The sequence below is a fragment of the Diadema antillarum genome, unplaced genomic scaffold (assembly GCF_040938485.1).
Source record: "Diadema antillarum isolate AM-2024a unplaced genomic scaffold, OU_Dant_1.0 scf00000074, whole genome shotgun sequence".
Taxonomy (NCBI): domain Eukaryota; kingdom Metazoa; phylum Echinodermata; class Echinoidea; order Diadematoida; family Diadematidae; genus Diadema; species Diadema antillarum.
Genome location: NW_027270963.1, coordinates 3589198 through 3613304, shown reverse-complemented (window position 1 = coordinate 3613304; position 24107 = coordinate 3589198). Strand labels below are relative to the sequence as shown.

Genomic DNA, 24107 nt, shown 5'->3' with positions numbered 1-24107 from the left:
ATGCGAAATGTCATAATTATTTTGGGTTTCATTAAAATTGTAGGAATTACACGTTCTTCACAGCATCTATACAGCATTACCCCACTTGGCACTGCACGGAATCCAAACATCAACGCAATGCATACTTTTTACAGGCCATTTCCTTCACTGATCTCATCACACTGTTATTCTTAATGGACCTTAGGACTCACATATCTTTCTAAGGCTCTTTGTGGAGTTAGTTCTGCCAGTTGTTATGCCCACTATTTCAACGGATGTAATCTTTGATACTGCAACTTTGGAGAAGCATCACAGCAAAGTGGAATGACAAATGATGTTGAGAAGGGGGGGGGGGGGAGGAATCAGAAAGAATTAATTCAAATCAGAGAATACAGTGTACTTCAAACCCTGCCAATACCACACATCTATCCGCAGTAATGATATCATCTTTACTGCGGGATGTAACCACAGAATGTACCATGGAAAAAAAAAATGAACAGTAACACCAGCCAGCAACAGGTGGTTCTGATCGAATACAAACCACCGTCCAAACGTGCCACGCCCTTCAATCATCCAGCTGGCAGAGCAACGCCACACCCCTCTTGATCCAGTGCTGCACTGGGCGGTCCGTGGGCAGGTGGATGGCAAGCACAAAGTTGGTGGAGTGGCCCGTGGTGGACAGGGTGCCCCTACGCTCACTAGTCTTGTACAGGGGGCTGATGTAGTCACCCTTGGACTTGAAGTCAGCTTTCACTCCTGCAGAAAGAGAAAGAGTTAAGTGTTGTCAGCTTGTGATGATATATACGATTGTTAATGTTCACTTATTCACACTTAGTATAGGACACAGAGGTTTGTATCTGTGCAAGGCTCGTAGTGAACAATAAATAATTTACTGCTCACTTTCTGACTGCCTGAATCTGGTGCAAAGTTTGCTCTACTGGATCCTGAGCATTGTCAAGTTCATCTCAATTGTACACAATTGTGCTAGGCTCATAATCCCCGTAAGACAGAACATACACAGCCAAAGAATCACCCCTGACTAGAGTTGCCTGTTACTGTCCATTGTATGCTTCAGTACACATATTTTACTGACAGGTAATCCGATTTAAGCAGGCCTGTGCTTGTTGTGGTTTTTTAACGTACCACAGCGGGCAGTGAACGAAGATCAACTTAGTTGAAGAACCATAATATCTGATGACCAACTCCATTTAACAGCATACAGAAGGTTGGGATGGTGTATGTCTTTGCAATTTATTCATTACCAATGTCAACTGATGAGCCATTTTTGTCAAGGTCAGTTGAAAAGAATGACCTGACAACCTGATGAATATTCTAGGTCATCTTGCGACAGTGTCAACATTTACACAAACAAATTCACAAAGCACCACTTTCCTATTTTTTTTTCTCCAGAATTCAATATCATCACTGTTGGCAAAGATTCTTAAACACAGAAAAGTGACAGAGAACTTGATAACTTACCAGGCTTTATCCAAATGATTGGGACGGCATCAAAGAGAACCTTTGGCAGTGATTCTCCCAGCATTCCACTGGCCAAAGGAGAGGGAGAAAAAAAGAAAGAAAGAAAAGAAACAGAGAGTAATATCATCAATGTCAAACTCACCAAGAACACCAATACAAGATTATCCAGAATGTTTAAGAGTAATAGTAAAAAATTTCAGCTATAAGGTTTTTCCCCTTTTTTTACTTTTTAAAGAGAGGTATTTGAACCATTTGGCTCTAAAAAGTCATGTAAAAGAGGTAGAAGATAAGTATTCCATTGTCATTAATTTTGAATACCACCAACAATTAAAACAGTCTGTATTACACAGATAAGTACATGAAAGAAGTAACGTGAAGAAGAATCTTTCAAGCATGGTCTTAAAACTAAATGTACTGTAAAACCAGAAACATTCCTGAGCTGAAACTGATGGCCCTTTCTGCAGAATAAAAGTTCTGTAAATCGCCACTGGCATTCATTGCATTGTGTAGACAAGCACTTTCTGGAACAGTTTACTTTTGCCAATCTTGGCCCCTCAAAAATTTATTTAAACAAATCATGGTTTTTCTATGCTCATGGAATTAGAAAGGTTGGGACTTTCACCATGTAATTTGAACAACAAACTAAGATGACTTACGCTTTCCGGTCCCATTTGGCGCCATCAAGGAAGAGTCCATTTACATAGACACCATCCTCAGGAGGCTGGTCAGCTGTCTCTGAGGGCAAGACCTGTATCAGGGATATAGGTAGTGGTAGATGTGTTATCGTGATTATCGTCAACATGAGAATTTGTCATAATGTCAGATTGTGAGATGAGCATTTGTATTAGTACCTTAAGGTACAATGTATGTAAAATGGGTTTGAACATCTTTATTGACATGTGAAATGGGGTGATGTGCAAGGTTGTTTATACACGTAAGTGAGTGAGCGCATATGCGTATGCACTATCAAAGTGGTTTAGATATACAGAGACTCTTCACAAACATTAAATGACATTCTCTTGCATTTACAACTTATATACTGTAAAACATGATATATTCCCGGCATGAATTGTTCTCGAATTGGAGCCGACGGCCTTTTTAGTGGCATGAAATTTTTGCGAACTGCCACTGGCATTTAATGCATATAGTGTAGACAAGAACTTTCACGTGCATTTTAATTTCGCGAATCTTGGCGCTCGCGAAATTTGCGAAATTAAAATGCACGCGAACATTCCTCGTTTTACAGTATAAAACTTTACTGCTGCTGACACATGAGAATTTCGTGACATTGATATGAACCATATTTGCCTGCTGCTTTCATTAACAAGTCCACCATCTCTCTTCCACCCCCAACCCCCTACCCGTAAAAAACCCAACTTTTGCTGCGTACCCCTCTAACACACTGACCTCAAACTGAAAGCCACACTTGTCGATGGGGATGGTGTACTTGCGGGCATAGTTCTGCATGGCCCCCGTCAGGAAGGCCTGAGTGAAGAAGAACCCAGAGAGCCAGAAGACGGTGGGTTTGCCCTCGTCGTACCAGTCCTGCAGGAACTTGAGCCGGGCCAGGAAGTCGTTGACGTAGCTGCCCAGTGGCTTCAGGCTGGGGTAGGACCGCTTGGCCCACATCTCGGGCAGCTGAACAGGTATTTGGAAAAATCACAATTAAATGCTAGTACATTACAACATTCATCTACCATCACATGCTGTTGAAACATCTTTAAGTCGAAGTTTAATCTAAGATTAATCTGCTAAATCTCTGGGAGACAAATTATGGCCACCTTATCTAACCATCATTCTCATACAAAAGTAAACAAAATTACATTGATGTGATAGGAAGATGATTCATTTATTTGTTTGCTTATTGGTAAATCTACTTGGGGCTAAAATCACTCATTTATTCATTCCCTCAATTCCGACACTTCAAGGAATAACTAAGGTGAAAAATCTAGGGAGTGAAAATTCATGTATTCAAATGTCTCCTTAAAAGAGAGGAGGATGAAAATACAAAGCACCATCCAGAGGACTTCGAAATCTCGAGAGAAATGAAGAATCCATCAGGGGTATCTCTTCCAGTGATACCTGTTGTGGCTTTCTAAAGGGATGCCACTAAAAGGTTAAGCCGTGACAGATAACCCTTCCCGGCCGGCCGCCATCCTCGCTTGAGGTACACTCACCTTGCCAATGAGCAGACTGTGGGCCACTCCTTCCAGATCGGAGGACATGACCACCAAGCCCTTGATGGCTTTCTGCAGGTTCAGCAGACTGCTGCGGATGGTCACCAGTAATCTGGGGCAGAGTAGAAGAGTCATTCAGGAATTAATAAAGGAGACCTCCCAATGATTTTCAAATTTTTATATTTGAACAACCATAAATTAGTTATACCGAGTACAGAGTTTCAGAATGCATTGTGCTTGGGATGAGGAATAATGTTTTCAAAATTCACAACAAATTGCAATGAACAAGGATGATGACATGGCAGCCTCACCATAAGAATGCATGAGCTGGGGCTTAAGGAAGCAGAACAAAAGAAGAGGGCATGCATACATTCTACACAGGTGAACTTGTTAAGCAAGTGGTATTGTAATGGAATTACACTGCTAGATTTCTGAAATATGTGAGGCTCCTATGTCATCAACACCGTTCAGTGTAATTTGTTTAAGATTTTTCAGAGTATTGTTTCCTGCTCAATGACCACAATAAATTCCACGTATCTATACATGGAGCTGTCAGTTTATGTACTACTAGTACATGATGTGAAATTATGTTAATCATCTGGAATGCCCCTGTAATTGTGTGTGTGTGCATTTCTGTAGGCTCCCATTACCATACCTTTTGGGTTTGCACTTCCAATCAATTGAGTGACACACATCTGTACAAGATTGTCTTTTGCATGTTCTGCACGGACCTCTCTGGTCCAATAACCATTATTTTATTTAAATAGTTTGAGAAAGATAATACACTTGCTCCCCCCTGAAAGTTTTACTGAATGCTCATGCATATTGTATTAGGGTGACTTCTTTTAATTATTTTATTTGAAATGGCTAAGGCGATATTGAAGAAAATAAGTGACCTGAATTGAATTGAATTGAATTGAATTGAATTGAATCGAATCGAATCGAATTGAATTGAATTGAGTCAAATGATCAACAAAACAGAAAGTGATCACAATATTGGAAGTGAATTTACTTGATCAATTCATGCTGATGCTCATATGCAAAACCCACATAAAAAGCACATAGTCATATCTAAAAACAGACCAACTAAGGAATGGGTTGGCTTGGGTGATAGAGTAACAAGAAATGAGCTCAAATACCAGATTTTGTGATGTATTTCTTTATTCACTTACATATTAATTGCTTTGATTGCTTTATTGCACTACAGGCAGAGTTTTACAAGCTCCACCTACCATTTTGACACAAATCTGATCAGTCCATACCTGTATTTGAGTTTATTTGAATTTTGCATCTTTTCCTGAAAATAAGTGTATCGTAATAAATCTAAACGAGTACATGACAGAAATAATGTAGACAAAGCAAATCTGAAATACTTTTTTTCTCCTCATAAAAATAGAACAGCAACAGCAACAGCAAAACAAAGTGAATGTTATATCATATCCACACACAAAGAAAGAAGAAGTGATGGCCATTGCCATAAGCTCATTTTGACTTGGATGACAGCCTCAATACAGAAAATGCACCCCCCAAAAAACAACAACAAACAAATAAAAACTATATTATAAAAGTGCATTTACATGTACAGTGTACACGTAACTCTCTGGATTAATGTAACTATATTTTTAGGAACCTTTCTAAACTTCCAGCCTAAAAATATGATTTCAACATCCTCTAAGGGCTTGTTTGAAAAGAGTACAAGGATATTTGCTGTAAAAATATATTTATACCTCAGAGCTAGTTGTGCTAAGACCAAAAGGGATTCATAATATATATATATGGTGAGATGACAAACATCAAAAGTGGCTTACTTATTAAATCTCTCCATTTCCTGCACCAGCACAGTATTCATGCTCTCATTGTAGGTCACAGGGTACTTGGCTAGACCGGCCTCCAGGTCAAAGTCCTTTGGTAGCTGCATGTGGATGCGGAACGGACAACAACAAGGGCACGTCTTGGTCATGATACCCATTATAGATTCATCCAAATCGCTGCTGCCGGACTAACTGGAGCACAGCTCCAGGAATCACACTTTGCAAAAACGTCAACAGCGTGGCCTTCTTGTTACTTGGCTACCAAACCTTCATAAACTCTTTTTTTTTTTTGGGTTTGTCATTATCATAAGTCATATGACAAATGAAAACCATATGTAGGGATACAAGGTGCACAGAATCATGCTTGACAAAATGAGCAACATACTCCCCCAAATTTCATGTGACCTTAAAGTGTTGTGACCTCAAATGCAACATGTTTCCTTTTGTCGTGTCAGACTTCCGCGGTTGATCAAAAGATCAAAGAAACCTCACTACAATCTATAAATTAAACAGACATTAAAAACATACTATGATGGAAAGGAAACTGGTCTTCACTATAATAATGCTAATTTATTTGTGGTGAAGTTTTTCAGCACTGAGATGTACAATTGTAAGGCATGGACCATACCCCAATTCTAAATAATGCTATTATTACGTATCTGCGAATAAAGCCTCTGCAGTAAATCTGGACCTTGAGTTTTGATGCATAACCCATGCTTTTGTGGCACGAGTAGGGCCAATTAGTCCATGGGCCAAGACCCGAAAAATGGGTTGTTGGTACCATCTGAGGTGGCACAACCCTTTTGGTGTCAGTTTGTTTGTCGGGCATAGATATGCTTATCAAGCTATGATAGCATTTCCAAATGAGTAGCTTAGTCATAATAAATGAATTTTTAACCAATTTGGTCTCGTTTTTATATCCCTATACTTCTGGATCGAAACTAAACCGCTATACAAAGAAAAGCACTGCCTTCTGTATGTCCACAGGTGTTCTGTTGTAAACGCGGTGCGCTTAGTCTTTGTTCAAGGCAGCGAAGGGAATATCCAAAGGGTTATGATGTCCACTGCTGTCACGCGGTGCGCTTTAGTCTTTATCTAGACCAATGTACCGTTATCATATCTAAAGGTCCTCATAAAAGGGATTATCTATACAGTTTTTATACTACCCTATCAACAAATACATCAGTTTTAAACAAAAATCACTCTGTTCATTTACAATATCATTCATTATATTGTATCGTAGTGTACCGGTACATTGTTTTTTCATTATCATATATTGTTGGAGGGAAATAAAGCGACATTGGCGTGGTATCAGCGTTTTCACCGTAGCGTTTTCGCCGGAAAATTATAAATAATTGAAAGATACGGTAAAATTCACGAGGAATTGCTTTTGTTGTTGTTGTTGTTTTTAGATAAAAGGATATACACTGTATCATACGCTTTGGATATTTCCTTCGCCGTCTAAGATAAAGACTAAGCGCTGTGGACATCATAACCTTGGATATTCCCTTCGCTGCCTTGAATAAAGACTAAGCGCACCGCGTTTACAACAGAACACCTGTGAACATACCATAGAGCTGCATTTTACAGCTCTATGGAACATACAGAAGACAGTGCTCTTCTTTGTATAGCGGTTAGTTTCGATTCAGAAGTATAGGGATATAACAACGAGACCAAATTGGTTAAAAATTCATTTACTATGACTAAGCTACTCATTTGGAAATGCTATCATAGCTTGATAAGCATATCTATGCCCGACAAACAAAATGACACCAAAAAGGTTTTGCCACCTCAGATGGTACCAATATCTGGCCTGGCCCATGGACTAAATAGGAGATTCTATAATTGAAGCTGTCCGAGGATGAGCTGTTTTTACTTTAACACATACTTCCCACAGATGCTTGCAAGAGTAGAGTATACTTAGGACAAGTCTTCAACAGGCAAGCATGAAATCTGTTTATCAGCTGGCAGCCATCATCACTGATGAAAATCTCATCCAATGCCACATACACCAGTTTGACGGTAACATGTATTAGGGATGATTTAGCATGTTAGTGAGCAATTTTTCACAACCTTCACGGGGCTTTTTGCTCAAACTTTCCCCACTTTCTGGACAATGTTGTTGTCGATATATCTGAGAGGATAATGCACAAAGTACGGACAGACATTAAAATCATGCTTTGATGGACAGGAACCTTCTGTAAGAGAATATTTAATGTGTAAAGTGAAGACTCTTTCACAGATATGGGTTTTTGGCCCAATTTTTCCCTACCTTTTGGACAATGTCCTTGGCGATGTCGGAGAGGACGCTGTCGGTGGAGCCGCTGCTGCCTCCCATCCCTTTGCCTCCCATGGTGAGGAGGATGTTGTCAAAGAGCTGCCTGGTCTCCTGTAGAGACTTGGAGATGTCCACGTTGCTGTGCATGCCAAACACTTCTGGGTCCTGGGAGGTGGGTAGGTTCTGAACGACAGAAAGGGGAGGGGTAGGAGAATTAACAACAACGTCACACATTTTTGTCATTTGTTTCAAGTTGCAGCTTGCCTTAAAAGTGTGTTACCTTTACTAAAACATATATAAGGTCTCATTTGAAAAGTATTACTACTGAAGGGAAAGGAGACAGGAGCAATCAATGGGTTCTTAAATGGGATATGTTGATCGTATAATGCAGCTATGTTCAAGCTGATAATGCTTTATTCATGGTTACATTAAACCTTTGACATTATTGTTAGAGATTAGTTTGTTTGAAGGAGACTGCAAAACCTATCAAGCACTGAAAGACAGATCTTCTCCCCCTAAAAATTTCAAAACATTAAAGGCAACCTTTTAAACTGTCACTGTCAAGCAATAAGTCAGTTTCTCGATCCAAAATCTAAATCACTCCAATCTGATACGAAACAGAGTCCCCTGACAAATAAAAAAAGATAATAGGAGACTTTGCCACAGAGGTTAACTATTTTTTTTAAGGTAATTAATCCCCAAAGCAATCCCCATACAGAGACACTTTCCAATTTTGTCCCATCTCTAATTCACATCCCCCCTCTCTCTTCGTTTCGTGCCAATACCTTTATGAACTCCAGGTAGCTCTCGTACGACCCCTTGGGCGGGGCAAAGTAGTTGCCACTCGCCGAGAACTTGTACTTGGGGTCGGTGATGATGTCCGGGGTGTAGAAGTCCGCCAGGATAGTGAGGAGACAGCGCCTGTCCCACTCCTGGGTAACACGGCCACCGTAGTTGCACTCTCCCGTCAGGTACGAGATGGCCGCATATTGCACTTCATTGTAGTCATTCACGAACATCTGCAAATCAAGGGCGAATGGTGAGGCATGACACAGTGCATGTACATGTATACCGTGGCAAATGTACCACAAACACGCATATGGTCATGATAATATGCAAATATATGCACATTCTTTACTTCTTAAAGGTCCTGTTAAAGATAATAAAAAGTTTTGGTACCTCAAAAGTGTCCTTGAATTTCCTTGCCTTAGTTTGTGTTTCAGGTTAAAGTACCTTTCATATAACTAACACTGTGAGACTTACTCGCCCCAAAGTGCTCTCATGTCTTAGTAATCATGCAATTAACTGCGACCAGCAGCCCCATACGCATAGCGACCAGCAGTCCCATACGCATAGGGTAATCGGGCTTCGCATTGTAGCATTCAGGATCATGACAGATTTAGTATCGCAGGGTAAATGTCAACTTCAAATCCCATAAATTCTTCAATTTGAAGACTTACCAATTAAGTTGAAGTATTGAAAACAGTATTCGGGCAACGTTTGGTTCTGCCTATAGTCCCTTTCTGTTCGAATTGATGACTGAATGTGACTCGGTCGACAGGACCTTAGGAGAGCTACATACAGTACACTGAATACTACAGCCAGTGCCTGCGAACACATCATATGCAGTCCGCACACAAATTTCAAATCCATGAACGGATAAGATGTTTGTGTGCGCATGCGCTGGCCATAGTATCCAGTGTATGTAGCTCTCCCAAGGTCCTCTCGACGGAGTCACATTCAGTCATCAATTCGAACAGAAAGGGACTATTGGCAGAACCAAACGTTGTTCGAAGCCTGTTTTCAATACTTCAACTTAATTGGTAAGTCTTCAAATCGAAGAAATTTTTGGATTTTAAGTTGACATTTACCCGCGATACTAAATCTGTCATGATCCTGAATGCTACAATGCGAAGCCACATTACGCTCTGCGTATGGGGCTGCTGGTCGCAGTTAGCTATGCGTACAATGGGCTGCACGCTGCTGGTCGCAGTCAGTTGGTTTCGTACAATATTTATCGACGGTGGTCAGCATCGGCTCTGGTACGAAACCATTATTGCATGATTACTAAGACATGAGAGCACTTTGGGGCGAGTAATTCTCACAGACAACGTACTTTAACCCGAAACACAAACCAAAACAAGGAAATTCAGGGAAGCTTTTGAGGTACCAAAACTTTTTATTATCTTTAACCTTTGGGAACAGTGCTTTAAACAATTTTCAAGATATCACATTTAATGCATTTTTTTCACGATAAAGCCTAAAAGATAGGGAGATATATGTATTTTTCTTAATAAACCGTAACTTTAGACGGTTTACTCTGGAAATATTTTTGTTATATCTATTGTTCACATTATGTATATTCAACAACACTAATATTGATTTTACCAGATGAAATTTTTACAGTGGTTGTTTCTATCCCTAACTCACATTTTAGAACTATTTTAGAGCACTAATGCTGGGTTTTGTTTCATCTGCAAATGGTAAATTATGCCTTTAACACGGCCGCAGTTTTTCACCTAGAACATTTTTCACTGGTTGGCCTACACTCATACAGACTCAAGTTATAGACAGATAAATCCTTATAAAAACAAGTTAATGGCAGTCACAATGCAGGAGTAAGATATGTCATGTGCTTGGCTGAAAGTACACAGCCTATTTCTCAAAAATAAGGAAGAACCTTCTTTCTGGCATCCAATGTAATCCTTTTAAAATAACTCCAATCTTATGAATGCATTTAGAGCAGAGAGGAAAGTCCTTGTGATAGGATAAGATAAGCAGATGGACAACAACTAAGCTGATTCAAGTGCATCACGTTTATTCTGATGTTTCTTTCAAAAGTCTAAGATACATTTTCCCCACAATGAAATCACAGCCCTGCTGATATGTGAATCCTTTTTGCATCCTCATCACACATCCCACAATACCAGGTACTGTATTCGCCGAATATTTCGCAACGTTTTTATTTTTCTGAAGTTTGCCAGTCAGGTGCTATTTGCGAATTTACAGACACGCGAAAATACTGATCCCGATATGAATGGGACGTACACATATACATTACCTTTCAGTACTGTACTCCACGATTGCAAATTTAACCACTCGCGAAATCATTCCCATTGGGAAGTCTCGATTTGTGAAAATTTAGACTCGCTAAATATACGGTATATACAGTAGTTGCTTGGTGATTATGAACAGATATACTCAAGGAGACAAGGGGGGATATCTCAGCTTACTTGGAGTTGCCTGATGCTGATACGCAGGTCGGACTCGTTGAAGCCGTAGGGGATGTTCCACCCCAGGGGGCCAAATTTGCGCCTCTCCTGGACCAGGGCGTGGAAGAAACACAACCCAAAGAGCAGCTTCTCCCATACCTGATCGAGAAAATTTAACAGAATACCACATCTCAATGGGTGTCTCAGAGTTAAAATGGAAACAGGCTCGCTGCTTGCCGACACATAATCTCTCATATTACATTTCTTCAAAGGATATTTAGGACTTCATTTGAACACTTCTTTAAAGAGCTTTTGTTGGTCTACAAATCAATGACACTCATGCTTCACCTTAGGACACTAAATCTCTTCTAATAAAAGCCTTTGGTCTATGCAATAATCATTATGGTAAAATATGTTATTCTGATTAGTTATGTCAAGAGACTGAAAGAGACTGAAAGGTGAAAGTCTACATATCAAACACTAAGCAAGGAACAGATTTGCATGGGTATTACACAACTTAAAGGACAAGTTCACCTTCATAAACATAAGGATTGAGAGAATGTAGCAATATTAGTAGAACACATCATTGAAAGTTTGAGGAAAATCAGACAATCCGTTCAAAAGTTATGAATTTTTGAAGTTTTTGTGCAGTAACCGCTGGATGAGAAGACTACTGCAGTGTATGAATAACTTAGATGTCACATGCGTACAACAATATAAGGAAAATATAAAGAGAATTTCACAAAATTCCATCTTTTGAAAAAAAGTACACATTCCCCTGACTCGTTACCGACAAATGTTATGGGTATTATTATTCCCCCTCCTTTTAGAAAGAGGCAAGTCAAGTGCTCTTTTATTATGCGAGAAAAGTGAAAATATGTTGAATTTTCTTTTACATTTTCTTTATACTGTTGTACGCATATGACTCACAAGCTGTAGTAGTCTCCTCATCCAGCGGTTCCAACACAAAAATTTCAAAAATTCATAACTTTTGCATCGATTGTCCAATTTTCCTCAAACTTTCACTGATGTGTTCTACTAATACTGTTGCATTCTCTCAATCCTTATGTTTATGAAGGTGAACTTGTCCTTTAATAAAAAAAACCACTTTGACACCAAAAATGTATTCTTCACTTTCCCAGAAACTCTATAATATCAGCTTTTAGACCTGAAATCAATCAAAATCCCTCCTTCAGTAAGTATGGTAAAAGCTACAAATAAAAGACACCCCAAAATGGAACTTATTAACACTCTCAGTTTCCATCCAGATAACAGAGCTCTATGTACAAACGAAGAAACAAACAAACAAACAACAAACAAAAACACACAAACAAACAACACATGTTGATACACTTGAGTTCTACCAGCACATACACTTAAGTGAAGTGGAAGAATCCCAAATCCTTCCTGTCCTTACCAATTCTTTCTCCGGACATGAGGCAAAGAATTCGGGGTCACTGATGGGATCACTGATGTAGGACTGTAGGAGGTTCATGCGAAGGCCAGTGGGAGGCTCATTGGTCATCTTGACCCCGTTCTGGAGGACGGTCACCGGAAACTGAGACAAAAGAGAAGGAGAGAACAAGAAAAAAAAAAAAAGGTCAGGGCTTAATTGGAATGACAGATGTATGTCGGAATGAAGAAAGAAAATGCTGTGAGATTTACAATTTATACATTTTCACTTGCCATTCCACAGCCTGCCCTTCAGGACGGTGTGCAAGTAACAACCACAGCTTTTTGAAGTTAGCAGGCATAATTGGAAAAGGTGGTGGGGGGGGGGGAGGATTGAAAAGAAATATGCCAACTTTAGCATAAAGTAGTGACTGAGCTACATAGCACACATTCATCTGCTAAGGCTTGAACCTATCATTAGAAGTTTAAGTGTTCCACTCGATATGTGCACTGAGGGGTAAACTCACTGAAAACAGTCGACTCCAGTCAAGATTCTGCAGCTGTGTGTGTGTACTCACATAGAGATCAGTATGCAATTTGTTACAGGGATTCTTGAATATATCCGAATCGGGACACCCTTCCCACTCCAAGATCCATGTATCCCCACGCTACATGGACTTTAACCAAATGAGGATTAACTGATTTTGCTAAACACGCATTTCCCATGGACCCCTGCCCGAGTATACTCGGGACTCATCCTCAATAGGTTAATGACTGGGAGATAATTTCAGCTAAAAAGTATGAATGAAAGAACTCCAAGGAACATGTATCACATTTTTTTTCCCTAAATGAAAAAGTTAGATGTTAACATTGCCATTGAGAGAAAAACATGTAGTATGTACAAACAAAATATTGAAGGCATATCAAAAGGGTTTTCTGACAGGAGAAATCTTGTTTTAGAGGTATCTTCAGACTCTACATACCTTGTTTGACGGGTAGCTGGTGAGCCAGAGCCTGAACTCTGGGTTGACGGTCTCGGGGCTGAACTCCTCGCAGATCTTCTCCAGGGCAGACATCCAGGAGACGGCCAGATGGCAGTTCTGAAGCACCACCCAGGTGCCCTCCTTGACGGCTGACGTGATCAGCGCCGCGGCCACAGGTCCCTGCGGGTCAGGTGTGGGGTCAAACGAGAAGTCCGTCATTGAAAGGAACCCTGATTGCCATCTTATCACTGTGTCTCCCTCACCCCATCCCTTTATCTTGTTCTATCTTTCCATTTCACAATCACAAAGCTGCATAGATGGATTACACCCTGCAAGCCATGCTGGCCCTTGTACATTGCCATTAAACATATTCAGATTTTTTTTCCTGAAGTTCTCTGCCTTTATGTACATATTTGACTTTGTATGATTCTCAAATGAATTCTCGGCAACAATACAAATGCAAATACTTGAGATGTTTTCATACGTACTGATGTCGAATGCTGAAAATGAGCAATTCTAAATTATTCAATGGCAAAAATATCCATTTGTATTAAAAAGTTCAGAGACACCATTTCTCTGAAAATATTTCTTCAACTGAAAACATCGCTTTCAAGTCTACTATTCATTTATGCTCTTCACTTCAATAACACAAATAATGCATGAATAAAACAAAAACAAAGACGAGGTACTTCTTCAGATTTCAAATTCCTCTCTAGGGTGTATCATGAACACCTACCATGGACACCATCACCTCTATAACCATTGTGTAATATCATGAGGAGGAATGCCTTAGAGGAATGCATTACAAACCTGTCCTTGTCCAAGTGATATCGCATTGAATTTGTCCCCACTGAAACCCTTGTCGTCGGCAAACTTGAGTAGCGCTGCCATGGGGTCGGCCCCGGGGGAAAGCACGAAGATCAGCGGGGCGCAGGCGTGGGAGTCGGTGAAACTCTTGGCCAGGTCAAAGGGCGGCGGCTGCACAAACTTCTGGCCAAGCTTGCTGACCACAAAGTCAGTGACCAGTGGCAAGACCTGAAACAAAGGCAAAAACAAGAGAATGTACAACAATCAAAAGGTGAATTCATTCCAAAAAGTTATAGATGAAACAATTACAGATAAATTCTTGCTGAAAAGCCATCAATATAGTTCACCGCAAAACCTTGTTCTAATCCTTGACCCATGAAAATGCTTTGACTAGAACAACTTGCTGGGAATAACTTCCAGTCAAACTTGATGAACTCTGGCAGGAGACCAGCAAGAGTTAATGTGAGCATATTATGTATTTGCACCACTAACTGTATCAATTTAAGAATGTAAAGAAATTTAGCAATCAAGAACGCAAAGAAACATACTTCACTACACAAATTCTGTCTCCCATTATCCTCACACTCTTCTCTGGAACACAAACCGGAACAAAACCTAGATAAGTATAAAGCTGAGCTATTCTGGAAGTTGGCGCAAGCCTGATGAGAAACATTCAAGAACTGTCAGTCATTCACGACGGACAAGGTCGTTAGATTTCTAGCAGACTCCCTGTACCTTGTCTGGCCGCAGACACCTCACCACGATGGCCCTCTGGAAGTCAGTGAGTTTCTCCTGCCAGGGAACTGGGAGAGCTTCCCTGTGTGGCTCCTTGCTCTCATAAAATGCCTTCCATTCTCCAAGGTGGTCCTGGAAACTATCCCTGAGAGTGAGATGAAGATGATGTACATCTGGGATCTTATAATTTTCATTACCTCTGCCAACAAGGCTCTGTTTTTGCCAACATTGGTTTGTGTGCCTGTCTGTCTGTTTGTCTCTCTGTCTGTTTGCAAAATAACTCCAAAAGTTGTGAATGGATTTGGATGAAATTTACAGGAAAAGCTGTGTAGGCAGCAGAATCTATCACTCTGAAATCAAAGGTCTTTAAAGGACAAGTTCACCTTCATAAACATAAGGATTGAGAAAATGCCACAATATTAGTAGAACACATCAGTGAAAGTTTGAGGAAAATTGCACAATCGATGCAAAAGTTATGAATTTTTCAAATTTTTGTGTTGGAACCGCTGGATGAGGAGACTACTACAGCTTGTGAGTCATATGCGTACAACAGTATAAAGAAAATGTAAAAGAAAATTCAACATATTTTCACTTTTTTGGCATAATAAAAGTGCACTTGACTTGCCTCTTTCTAAAGGCAGGGGGAATAATATTACCCATAACATTTGTCGGTAACGAGTCAGGGGAATCTGTACTTTTTTCAAAAGATGGAATTTTGTGAAATTCTCTTTATATTTTCCTTATATTGTTGTACGCATGTGACATCGAAGTTATTCATACACTGCAGTAGTCTTCTCATCCAGCGGGTACTGCACAAAAACTTCAAAAATTCATAACTTTTGAACGGATTGTCTGATTTTCCTCAAACTTTCAATGATGTGTTCTACTAATATTGCTACATTCTCTCAATCCTTATGTTTATGAAGGTGAACTTGTCCTTTAACTCACAAGACTGATGGGAGAGGAGCAAATGAAACAACAGAAAACAAAGACACTGAGACACAAACTTAAAGTGTTCTACACCTAGAAAGCATCAAAACCCCCTCTAAAAAATCATTGCTATATTTTTATATAGTTGAGAATAGTCTGAGGACTCCCCTCCCCTCCCCTATCAAAACCCTGTCTTGATCAGCCTCAGTTTCAACCTGCTCTGTAGTGGAAAGGATTATCTGACCAACTGAGATTCAGTCAGACAGAGCCTGGATGGCAATACTAGCATCTTCTTCCTCATGCTCAGGGCTGATTCGTAGCTGCCTACTTGTTGCCATGGCAGCAGCGATAACTATTCATCCAAAATCTATAAATTTGCAATCAATCGTCTCAAGTTGCCCAAGCAACGGCCATCACCACTCATCTGTCCCAGTTCAAATCAAACAGAGCATAATGCCTCAGACACAGCTATTCATATAGCATCATGTTGCCTGCCCAACTAGTGACCAACAGATATAGGCAGGTCTTTGAATGGAATTACGTAGAGAGCTCTCAACATTCTTACTAACAGCCCTGGAGTCCGTCTCACCTGAAACCTTTGTAGGCCGCCATGTCGCACATCCTGCACAGCTCGTCCCAGCTCTTGTCGGAGAGCCAGGAGGGGTCGGGGTTCTCCAGCTTGTTCTCCAGGCCCACGCCTCCGGTGAGGAAGAACATGGACTCCCCCTGGTCCATCTCCTTCTTGTCTCTGCAAGGGCCACAGACAAACCAACCACATATCAATCATTTCTGCTTTCTTCTTGTACGTCCTCTCTTATTCATCTACGTCTAGTTGTATCCCCATTATGTTATGCTCTTTGGCTTTATGTTATTGCACATACTGGAGTTTCAAGTTATTTATCTTCTTTTTTTTTCTTTTTGTTCCTTCACTTAAAACAGAAGAAAATGGCAAGACACCATTTAATAGATTTGAAGTTGATAAAAAAAGAAAAAAATTCTCACCAGATAGCAACTCTTATCTGGTTCATCAATTCACATTTTGGATAGTAGTCGGTAGATCATGACCTTCAGTGTCATAATTGCTGATATGTAGTATAATTTGTTCAGCTTGTAAACTGCTACAGGCTTGGCACACGCTTATTTTTGTTTTGTTTTGTTTTGTTTAGCTTTCCAGGAAAAGCTATTTATTACGATGTGACCTTGTATCACAGACATTCCTTAGCTGTAGGGGATTACAGTTGCTGACCGTGAAAATGAATGAAAATTGCCCACTTTTCACTAGTTACCTCAGTGGAATTTGTCAAGGTGCCAAACCAAGAAATGATTCACTTTACTGGACAAACATATCTTCCTAAGGCCACCGGCAAATGAAAACCAGGGCTCAGGCCACTGGTGAAAATGGGAACAAACAAGGTTTTCATTCTGGAAATGACCCAGTATCAACCACCAAACACAAACAAACTACCAAGATTTTTCACTACACACAACATTTTAAAAAAGAACGAATGAATTACTGTTCAAACACCACTCAGAGAAAAGTGAACAAGTGCACCTCTCTATTCCTTACGAGATTACACAAATCCTCAGAAGAGACTCAAAGTCTATTTGATTTTTCAATTAAACTTCTTTAACGAGTAAAGAGTGAACTAAGGGAGGCATCTACGGATGTAAGGACGAGGGAAAGAATTTGACGAATGCCAGTCGATGGAATCAGGCGTTGCAAGCTGACAAAAGTTTACAGAATATAATTTATTGTCATTGTGCAGAGATAGACTGCAAAAAGCGGAAACTTTAATACCCTTCGTTTCCTGTGCTGGACCAAAAGCAGTACACCATACTTGTGTGTCAGTTTGAAATTATAGTATTTTTGCACAAAACTCAAAAAGTTAGAAAATATCAGCAAGTTCTTATATTTGCCTGTGTTCAGTGGAGCATAAAATTCTCGAAAGTTTCCATGTTGCAAAATATTTCACATCTATTGCAATCCGACAGTTTGAAGTTTAGATAATTCTATAAAGCCTTAAAATAACAAAACCTTAACATGACTATAGGAGGTCACTAAATGAGAAGTCTATTACAGGCTTTACGAGTCTCATAAACTGAAAAAGCAAATCTACACTTAATCTTTCTTTCCTGTTACATTTGTCCAATTTCTCCTGAATAAGCTCAGCTGAAAAGTATGTCTTAAAGCTAAGCCCAATAACTTGCCAAACTTCCACAATGTTAGCAATCCCTAGCGCAGAATTATAGCAAGACTCATCAAAATACAAATCTAATTCTCACAAAGTTAACATCAAACAGTTGCAGGCAGAGTTAGATGAATACTACTAATCTAGCACAGAACCATAACATTTCCCTTGCTTCTAGATACCCTTTTTCACACTCACACACACAGAGGAAGGAAAGAAATTAGAAAGAATCTCCTTTGCCCCAGTGTGATCAGTCAAGAAGTTGAGCAAAACTCCACAAATACAACCAGAAAACCCATTAAAAAACATACAGAAAAATGCACCAAACTATGCACAAACCAAAACAATCCACATTAGTGCAGCGTTACTGGAAAAGAACTCTGGTGTTAGTGTAAATAAATCCTGTTAAATTCAGACTTACGTATCAGTGGCAGCCCTGTAAAAAGAGAGGTGGATGTATTTCGATGGAGGGAAGAATAATGGCATGAAACATGAAGTCGTGCACGGATGTTGAGACAGAAAATAAAGCATGATGCAAACAAAACTAGTATGAAGTGGCAGATGTCAGTTCAATAAATGAAAAATATGAACTTGGTCATCCAGTGGTAATTGAGATGTTGCATACACGTGTAGATGAAGTATGTCATTCAAGTTACACTCTATGCACAGCACTATGGCTACCACTGTTCTCAGTCTATAATCCATTGCGTGTACCTTTCGTACTTCTGGTAATTATTTCAATCTGTAAGATGTACATGTACGCGATCGAATCCATCGTGAAAATGACTTTGTATACAAGTCTCATAAACAGTAGTAATGATGTGGAAACCGATGTGGTTGATTGATACGACAGGTGATGTAGACGTACAAATGTAGACTGGTTTTAGATGAAGAAAGTGTGAAGTCTTCAGTTCATTGTATTAAAATCGAGATGACAGTATACCAGATACATGCCAGAGTGATTCAGCTAAAAGACATTACAATGCTGCAAAGAAAGCATCATACAGCTACAGAAAAAAATATGGCAAAGATATTATCGCTCCATCATCAAGAAAAATTGACAGACACCCATCATTCTCATGCTGCTGCCAAACCAATGAGCGACATATAGGCCTAGAGTTTGCAGGTAGGTCAGCAGTAAAAGAAACGGCAGGGGGAAATCTTCATGCATCATGTCACAACAAAGATACAGTCTCAGATCCAAAAGATACAGCAAAATTATGAAGATTCATAGGCATGGATAGTATGTACATGACATGAAGATGGAACTACTAAAAAATCTTGATGCATCATATCACAACAAAGATATCAAAAGTATCTAATCCAAAAGAAATGGCACACTGACGAAGATTCGCAGGTATGGAGAGAGCGCATATGACATGGAGATAGAGATAGAACTATTATGAACGTTCTATCATTCATTTCTTTAAAGACTGCTTTCAGCAACACTTACAAGAGGATGTTGATGCAGAGGAGATAGGAAAAGAGGAGTTTGTCCTTTTCAAACAGGGAGCGGCAGACGTTGCAGTACAGGTTGTACGTGAAGTGGTCGGACAGATATCGGAGACGCCTCTCTAGGATCTTGGACTTGTTGCTGATGGAGAGAGGAAAAAAACAATTAAACACACAGATATTATGCACAGTCAATCAAACTGTCAACCATTAATGAGTGTGAGATATGTGCACCACTAGTCTAACCAAAATATAGCATTATTGAGAAAATTGGGTTCAAAGGAATTCTGGCATGTGATGGTGTCTATGCTCTAAGATACTGAGGCGATACATCTCGCCTTTTATTATCAGCATGTATGAGCAAGTTTAATGTCTCCCTCTGAAAAAAGGCACTTCCTTATACTTCAGCTACACCCATATGAAATCAAGGTGGGAAGCTGCAACTATGAAAATTGGTTACAGGAGAAGATGAGGACTAAAGAGAAAATACAGAAGAACATAGTCAAGATATTGGTAAAATGATTATATATGAAAAAGAAAGAGTACGAATTACATGTGAAAGAAGAACATATATGTGGTTTCCTCAATAAACTTGCTCTCAAGGAGAAAACTCTTTTGTTTTGTTTTTGTCATATGAATGATAAAAAGGCTAAGGATATATTAACTTGCACTATGTTTCATATGTGACAACAGATAACTTCCTCCCAGAGAAAACGATTTTTCTTGGAAAGCAACAAGGGATGCTCGCTTATCACTTCCGAGGTATCTCCACTCACCTGTCCGAGATGGAGTTGATGTAGAGGTTGACAAACCAGGTCAGGGAGTACTGGTACATGGGATCGATGTTGGGAAGATCGGCGATGGAGAAGAAGAGCACGCTGGAGTGCTTGGCGATGGGGCGGTAGCCGGCGCGGGATTCGTTCAGCTTCTTCTCTGTTTCCTCGGCAATCTTCTGCTTCTTGGAGATCTCATCCGAAAGGACCTAGAGCACATTTGACAGAAAAAGAAAAGAAAAACGCATGAACTCAGCAGTTGCATCAGCACACACTGAGTGTTAAATGTGGATGGGAATATCTACGAGTTCACAACAGCATAATTGATGGTACGCTTTGACAAGGATAACTTCAATTCACTTGTCAAGTGTGAATAATAATAACAATAACAACAACAACAACAATAATAATAATGATAATAATAATAATAATGATAATAATAATGATAATAATGATAATAATAATAATAATAATAATAATAATAATAATAATAATAATAATAATAATAATAATGATAATAATAATAACAACAATAATAACAATAATAATAATACGGGGTACTGATAATGAATGGGGATAATTCAGTACTATTTTTCTTAAAAGCTCATGTCAAACTGCAATACTCCTTGGACTGCATAAAGGCTAGAAAGGTACAATAATTACACTTGTATAACGGACTGCCAATCAATAAAACCATCTGCATCACTGTTTGCAAATGCATTTCTGTCTTATGTGAATAATATCCACCATCTATGTCTGCCAGGTTGCTTGAGCAGTCACCTAAATTAGCCTTCTTTGTGCAAGTCCGTAATATACAACTCTTTTCAATTCAAGTCAACTTTTATTTGAAAATAATTAAATCAGCACGTGTAGGGTCAAACGGGGACGGACCTTGGACGAGTCCAGGACCAAGATGGCGCTCTCATCCTCCAGGATGTTGCCTTCGGAAGAGGAGAGCGTCTCCAGGATCTTGTCCTCAATCTCCTTCAGCTGCTTCTTGTTGGCAGCACTCTGCAGGATGAGAGCTTGCCGTTCCTCCTCCAACTCCGGCCTGGGCAAAGGAGGGAAAAGCAGACATGGTCGAATCGATGTCTCTCCCTTGAACAGGTTGCAATACTTATTCTTGAAATATTATTCTCTTACGAGCTAAAACCTGAGAGAACATTTAAAAAGCCCTGCCAAACCTATGACTAGGATATCGCACAATGTTCAGATGTACAGCTAATGGGTATCTGTTAACACATTGCTGGAAATTATTCTGCATTGTCATCTGCCGTGCAAGTTAAATTCTTATGATTGCAACACATTTCTGTTATATTTTCAACTGTTCCAGGTACCTGAAAGACATCAGAAGCAAATCCAGATGAAGTCGGCTCATACAAAGTAGTACATGTCAGCAATCTGAATTATGTTTCTGTGTATTGGGATATCATACGCTACTGAAGACCAATATCTAATTGCATCCATCCATACTTAATAACAGATTGAAAAACAATTTTTGGCGCATCCATTGAAACACAGTGATGTCCTTTGAACTAAAACTGAAGAAGTATAGCAAAAGACAAGTTTCTGAACAGTGGAATTATCTGTAAGGTGATGAAAAACTCCAGAACTTAAAGGACAATTCCACCTTCATATACATATGAATTGAGTGAATGCAGCAATATTAGTAGAACACATCAGTGAAAGTTTGAGGAAAATCGGACAATCCGTTCAAAAGTTATGAATTTTTTAAATATCTGCGCAGTCACTGCTGGAAGAGAAGACTACTACAGTGTATGATGTCACATGCGTACAACTATATAAGGAAAATAAAAAGAGAATTTCACAAAACTTTACTTTTTGAATAAAGTGCGCAGTTCTTCGACTTGCTACTGACGTATGTTAAGGGTAATATTATTCCCCCTTCCTTCTGAAAGAGAGAAGTCGAGTGTTCTTTTGTTATGCGAGAAAAATGGAAATATGTTGAATTTTCTTTATTCTTTCTTTATATCGTTGTACTCATGTGACATCACAAGCAATAGTAGTCTTTTCATCCAGCCGTGACTGAGTAGAAACTTCAAAAATTCATAACTTTTTAACGGATTGTCTGATTTTGCTCAAACTCTCACTGATGTGTTCTACTAATATTGCTGCATTCACTCAACCCACATGTCTATGAAGGTGAACTTGTCCTTTAAAGGCACAAGTTTCAAGTTTCCACACTATTGTCAGTTGTCCCCCTCTGCCAAATCCTCCGAATCAAATCAAAACCATATTCTGATCAAAATCAGAACATGTTTTATCTTCAATGAAAGAAAGATATTATTCAGAGGGGTGAAGGTTTAGGTGTGAGTTTCTTCAATTTGTCTCCCTCTACAAATCATTAAATTACAGATCAGCAGTCGCGATCTCAACAGATTTCAATTGTAGAGGGAGACAAATTGAAGAAACTCACACCTGATATTTTATCTTATCAAATACGGCAATGAGACCTCCCTTCCGTGCCACACCCATGACCTGTGACCTGTGACCCCCCCAGGGACTGACCTCTCCTTGGCGACCACGATCCCAAGCAGCTGGTCCTCTAGACCGTCCGGCGTGATCATGAAGTTGAGGAGGGAGACCTTGACGGAGAGCTCGGGCAGGTAGTGGGGGTTGCGCAGCTTGGTGGTGATGTAGAAGCGGAAGTCCTGGGAGTACTCTATCACACTCTCCCCTAGCTTGATGCAGTCAATACCACCTGGTACAGAGGGCAAAAAATGGAGGGGGGATATGTTCAGGGAATTTTTTTTTTTTAGACGTAAACTCTTGTGCGTAATCCTTTATTGTGCAAGTCCTCATTTTGAATTGCTGATGCCAATTATTCTGTCCTTTTAAAGAAAACTAACTTAATCAGATTATGGTCTGCCTATAGTAGATGATAGTAGATGATCTTGCATCACACTAAAATGACACCAATTACCAGATCATGCCATCAAACATTCCACGTCACTGGACTGACTTGGGCTGTCTGACATCACTGAAAACACTGTGTATGCAAACCAATGATGTTGTTTTTGGTGTCACTCTGAACATGCAACTACTCCCTCTCACACTCTTGAAATGACACTGAAGAAAATCAAACCTAGTAACCCCAGCTTACATCTAGGAGGGTACTCACAAAAGGAGGGCTAGCTATCATGGGGGATTGCTTGACCTCTTAAATCTTACATCAATCATTCAATGAATTGGATATGATTTCAAGTTCAATGATACCATGATACTGTATGTAATTTTTCCCATGACCATACATGTAACTCTGCAATATTGTAAATAATGAGCTCGAGACATGAAAAGTTCTACCAGCATAAAACGAACTGAAAGCAAATAATGCAGACCTTTCTCTTTAAATCCATTATCAGTTACTCTGCATTCCTACAGTTGGCTGAGCATAAGACAGGTATTCAAACTCAAGGTGGCATCAGAGCCCTTTTTGTTTCTCATTACACTATTTGCCAGGCACCGCAATAAATGGCAGATGGGTGCTAATATACAAAGACATATAACATGACATCTGTGTGACTTTCAGACATTCTTTCACAACCCACCTTGCTTGAAGGTCTGTTTGAGGAGCAGGGGTTCCAGAGATGGATCAAGCTCCTCCCCAACGTTCTCCAGGAGCAGCGGGGTGCCAAACTGGATGCAGTTCTCCAGGATACGCATGTAGTCACTGTCGGTCAGCTTGATGACCGACAGCTTGTTGTCCTTCTCCGAGTTCTTCACCCACTTGTTGGCCTGGCCTTGCGGGTCAATCATCAGTGGCCTGAGGAATGAGGAAGGAATAGTCAGTGAGGTCGACGACATTAGTGACCGACTTAACTGAGGTGGGTCCTTCCGTAGTTTAGAGCAACATGGTAGCCAATGGCCTCCTTACACAATGAGAAGATCA

General features: G+C 39.8%; 1 protein-coding gene across 1 annotated transcript in view; it reads right to left on the bottom strand.

Annotated features, from left to right (window-relative positions):
- Positions 1-544: 544 nt before the first annotated feature.
- Positions 545-24107, bottom strand: part of LOC139717318 (dynein axonemal heavy chain 12-like) — a 67559-nt gene continuing 43996 nt past the window's right edge. Inside the window, exons 48-67 of the mRNA XM_071628815.1 lie at positions 23767-23981; positions 22727-22919; positions 21089-21248; positions 20201-20406; positions 19426-19566; positions 18394-18408; positions 16373-16531; positions 14854-14998; positions 14122-14346; positions 13312-13491; positions 12354-12494; positions 10958-11095; positions 8510-8743; positions 7719-7907; positions 5444-5547; positions 3636-3747; positions 2866-3096; positions 2115-2206; positions 1459-1526; positions 545-735 (exon numbers count right to left, since the gene is read on the bottom strand). Coding sequence (XP_071484916.1) covers positions 545-735; positions 1459-1526; positions 2115-2206; positions 2866-3096; positions 3636-3747; positions 5444-5547; positions 7719-7907; positions 8510-8743; positions 10958-11095; positions 12354-12494; positions 13312-13491; positions 14122-14346; positions 14854-14998; positions 16373-16531; positions 18394-18408; positions 19426-19566; positions 20201-20406; positions 21089-21248; positions 22727-22919; positions 23767-23981 — 3139 coding nt within the window. The remainder of the gene's footprint in view (positions 736-1458; positions 1527-2114; positions 2207-2865; positions 3097-3635; positions 3748-5443; positions 5548-7718; positions 7908-8509; positions 8744-10957; positions 11096-12353; positions 12495-13311; positions 13492-14121; positions 14347-14853; positions 14999-16372; positions 16532-18393; positions 18409-19425; positions 19567-20200; positions 20407-21088; positions 21249-22726; positions 22920-23766; positions 23982-24107) is intronic.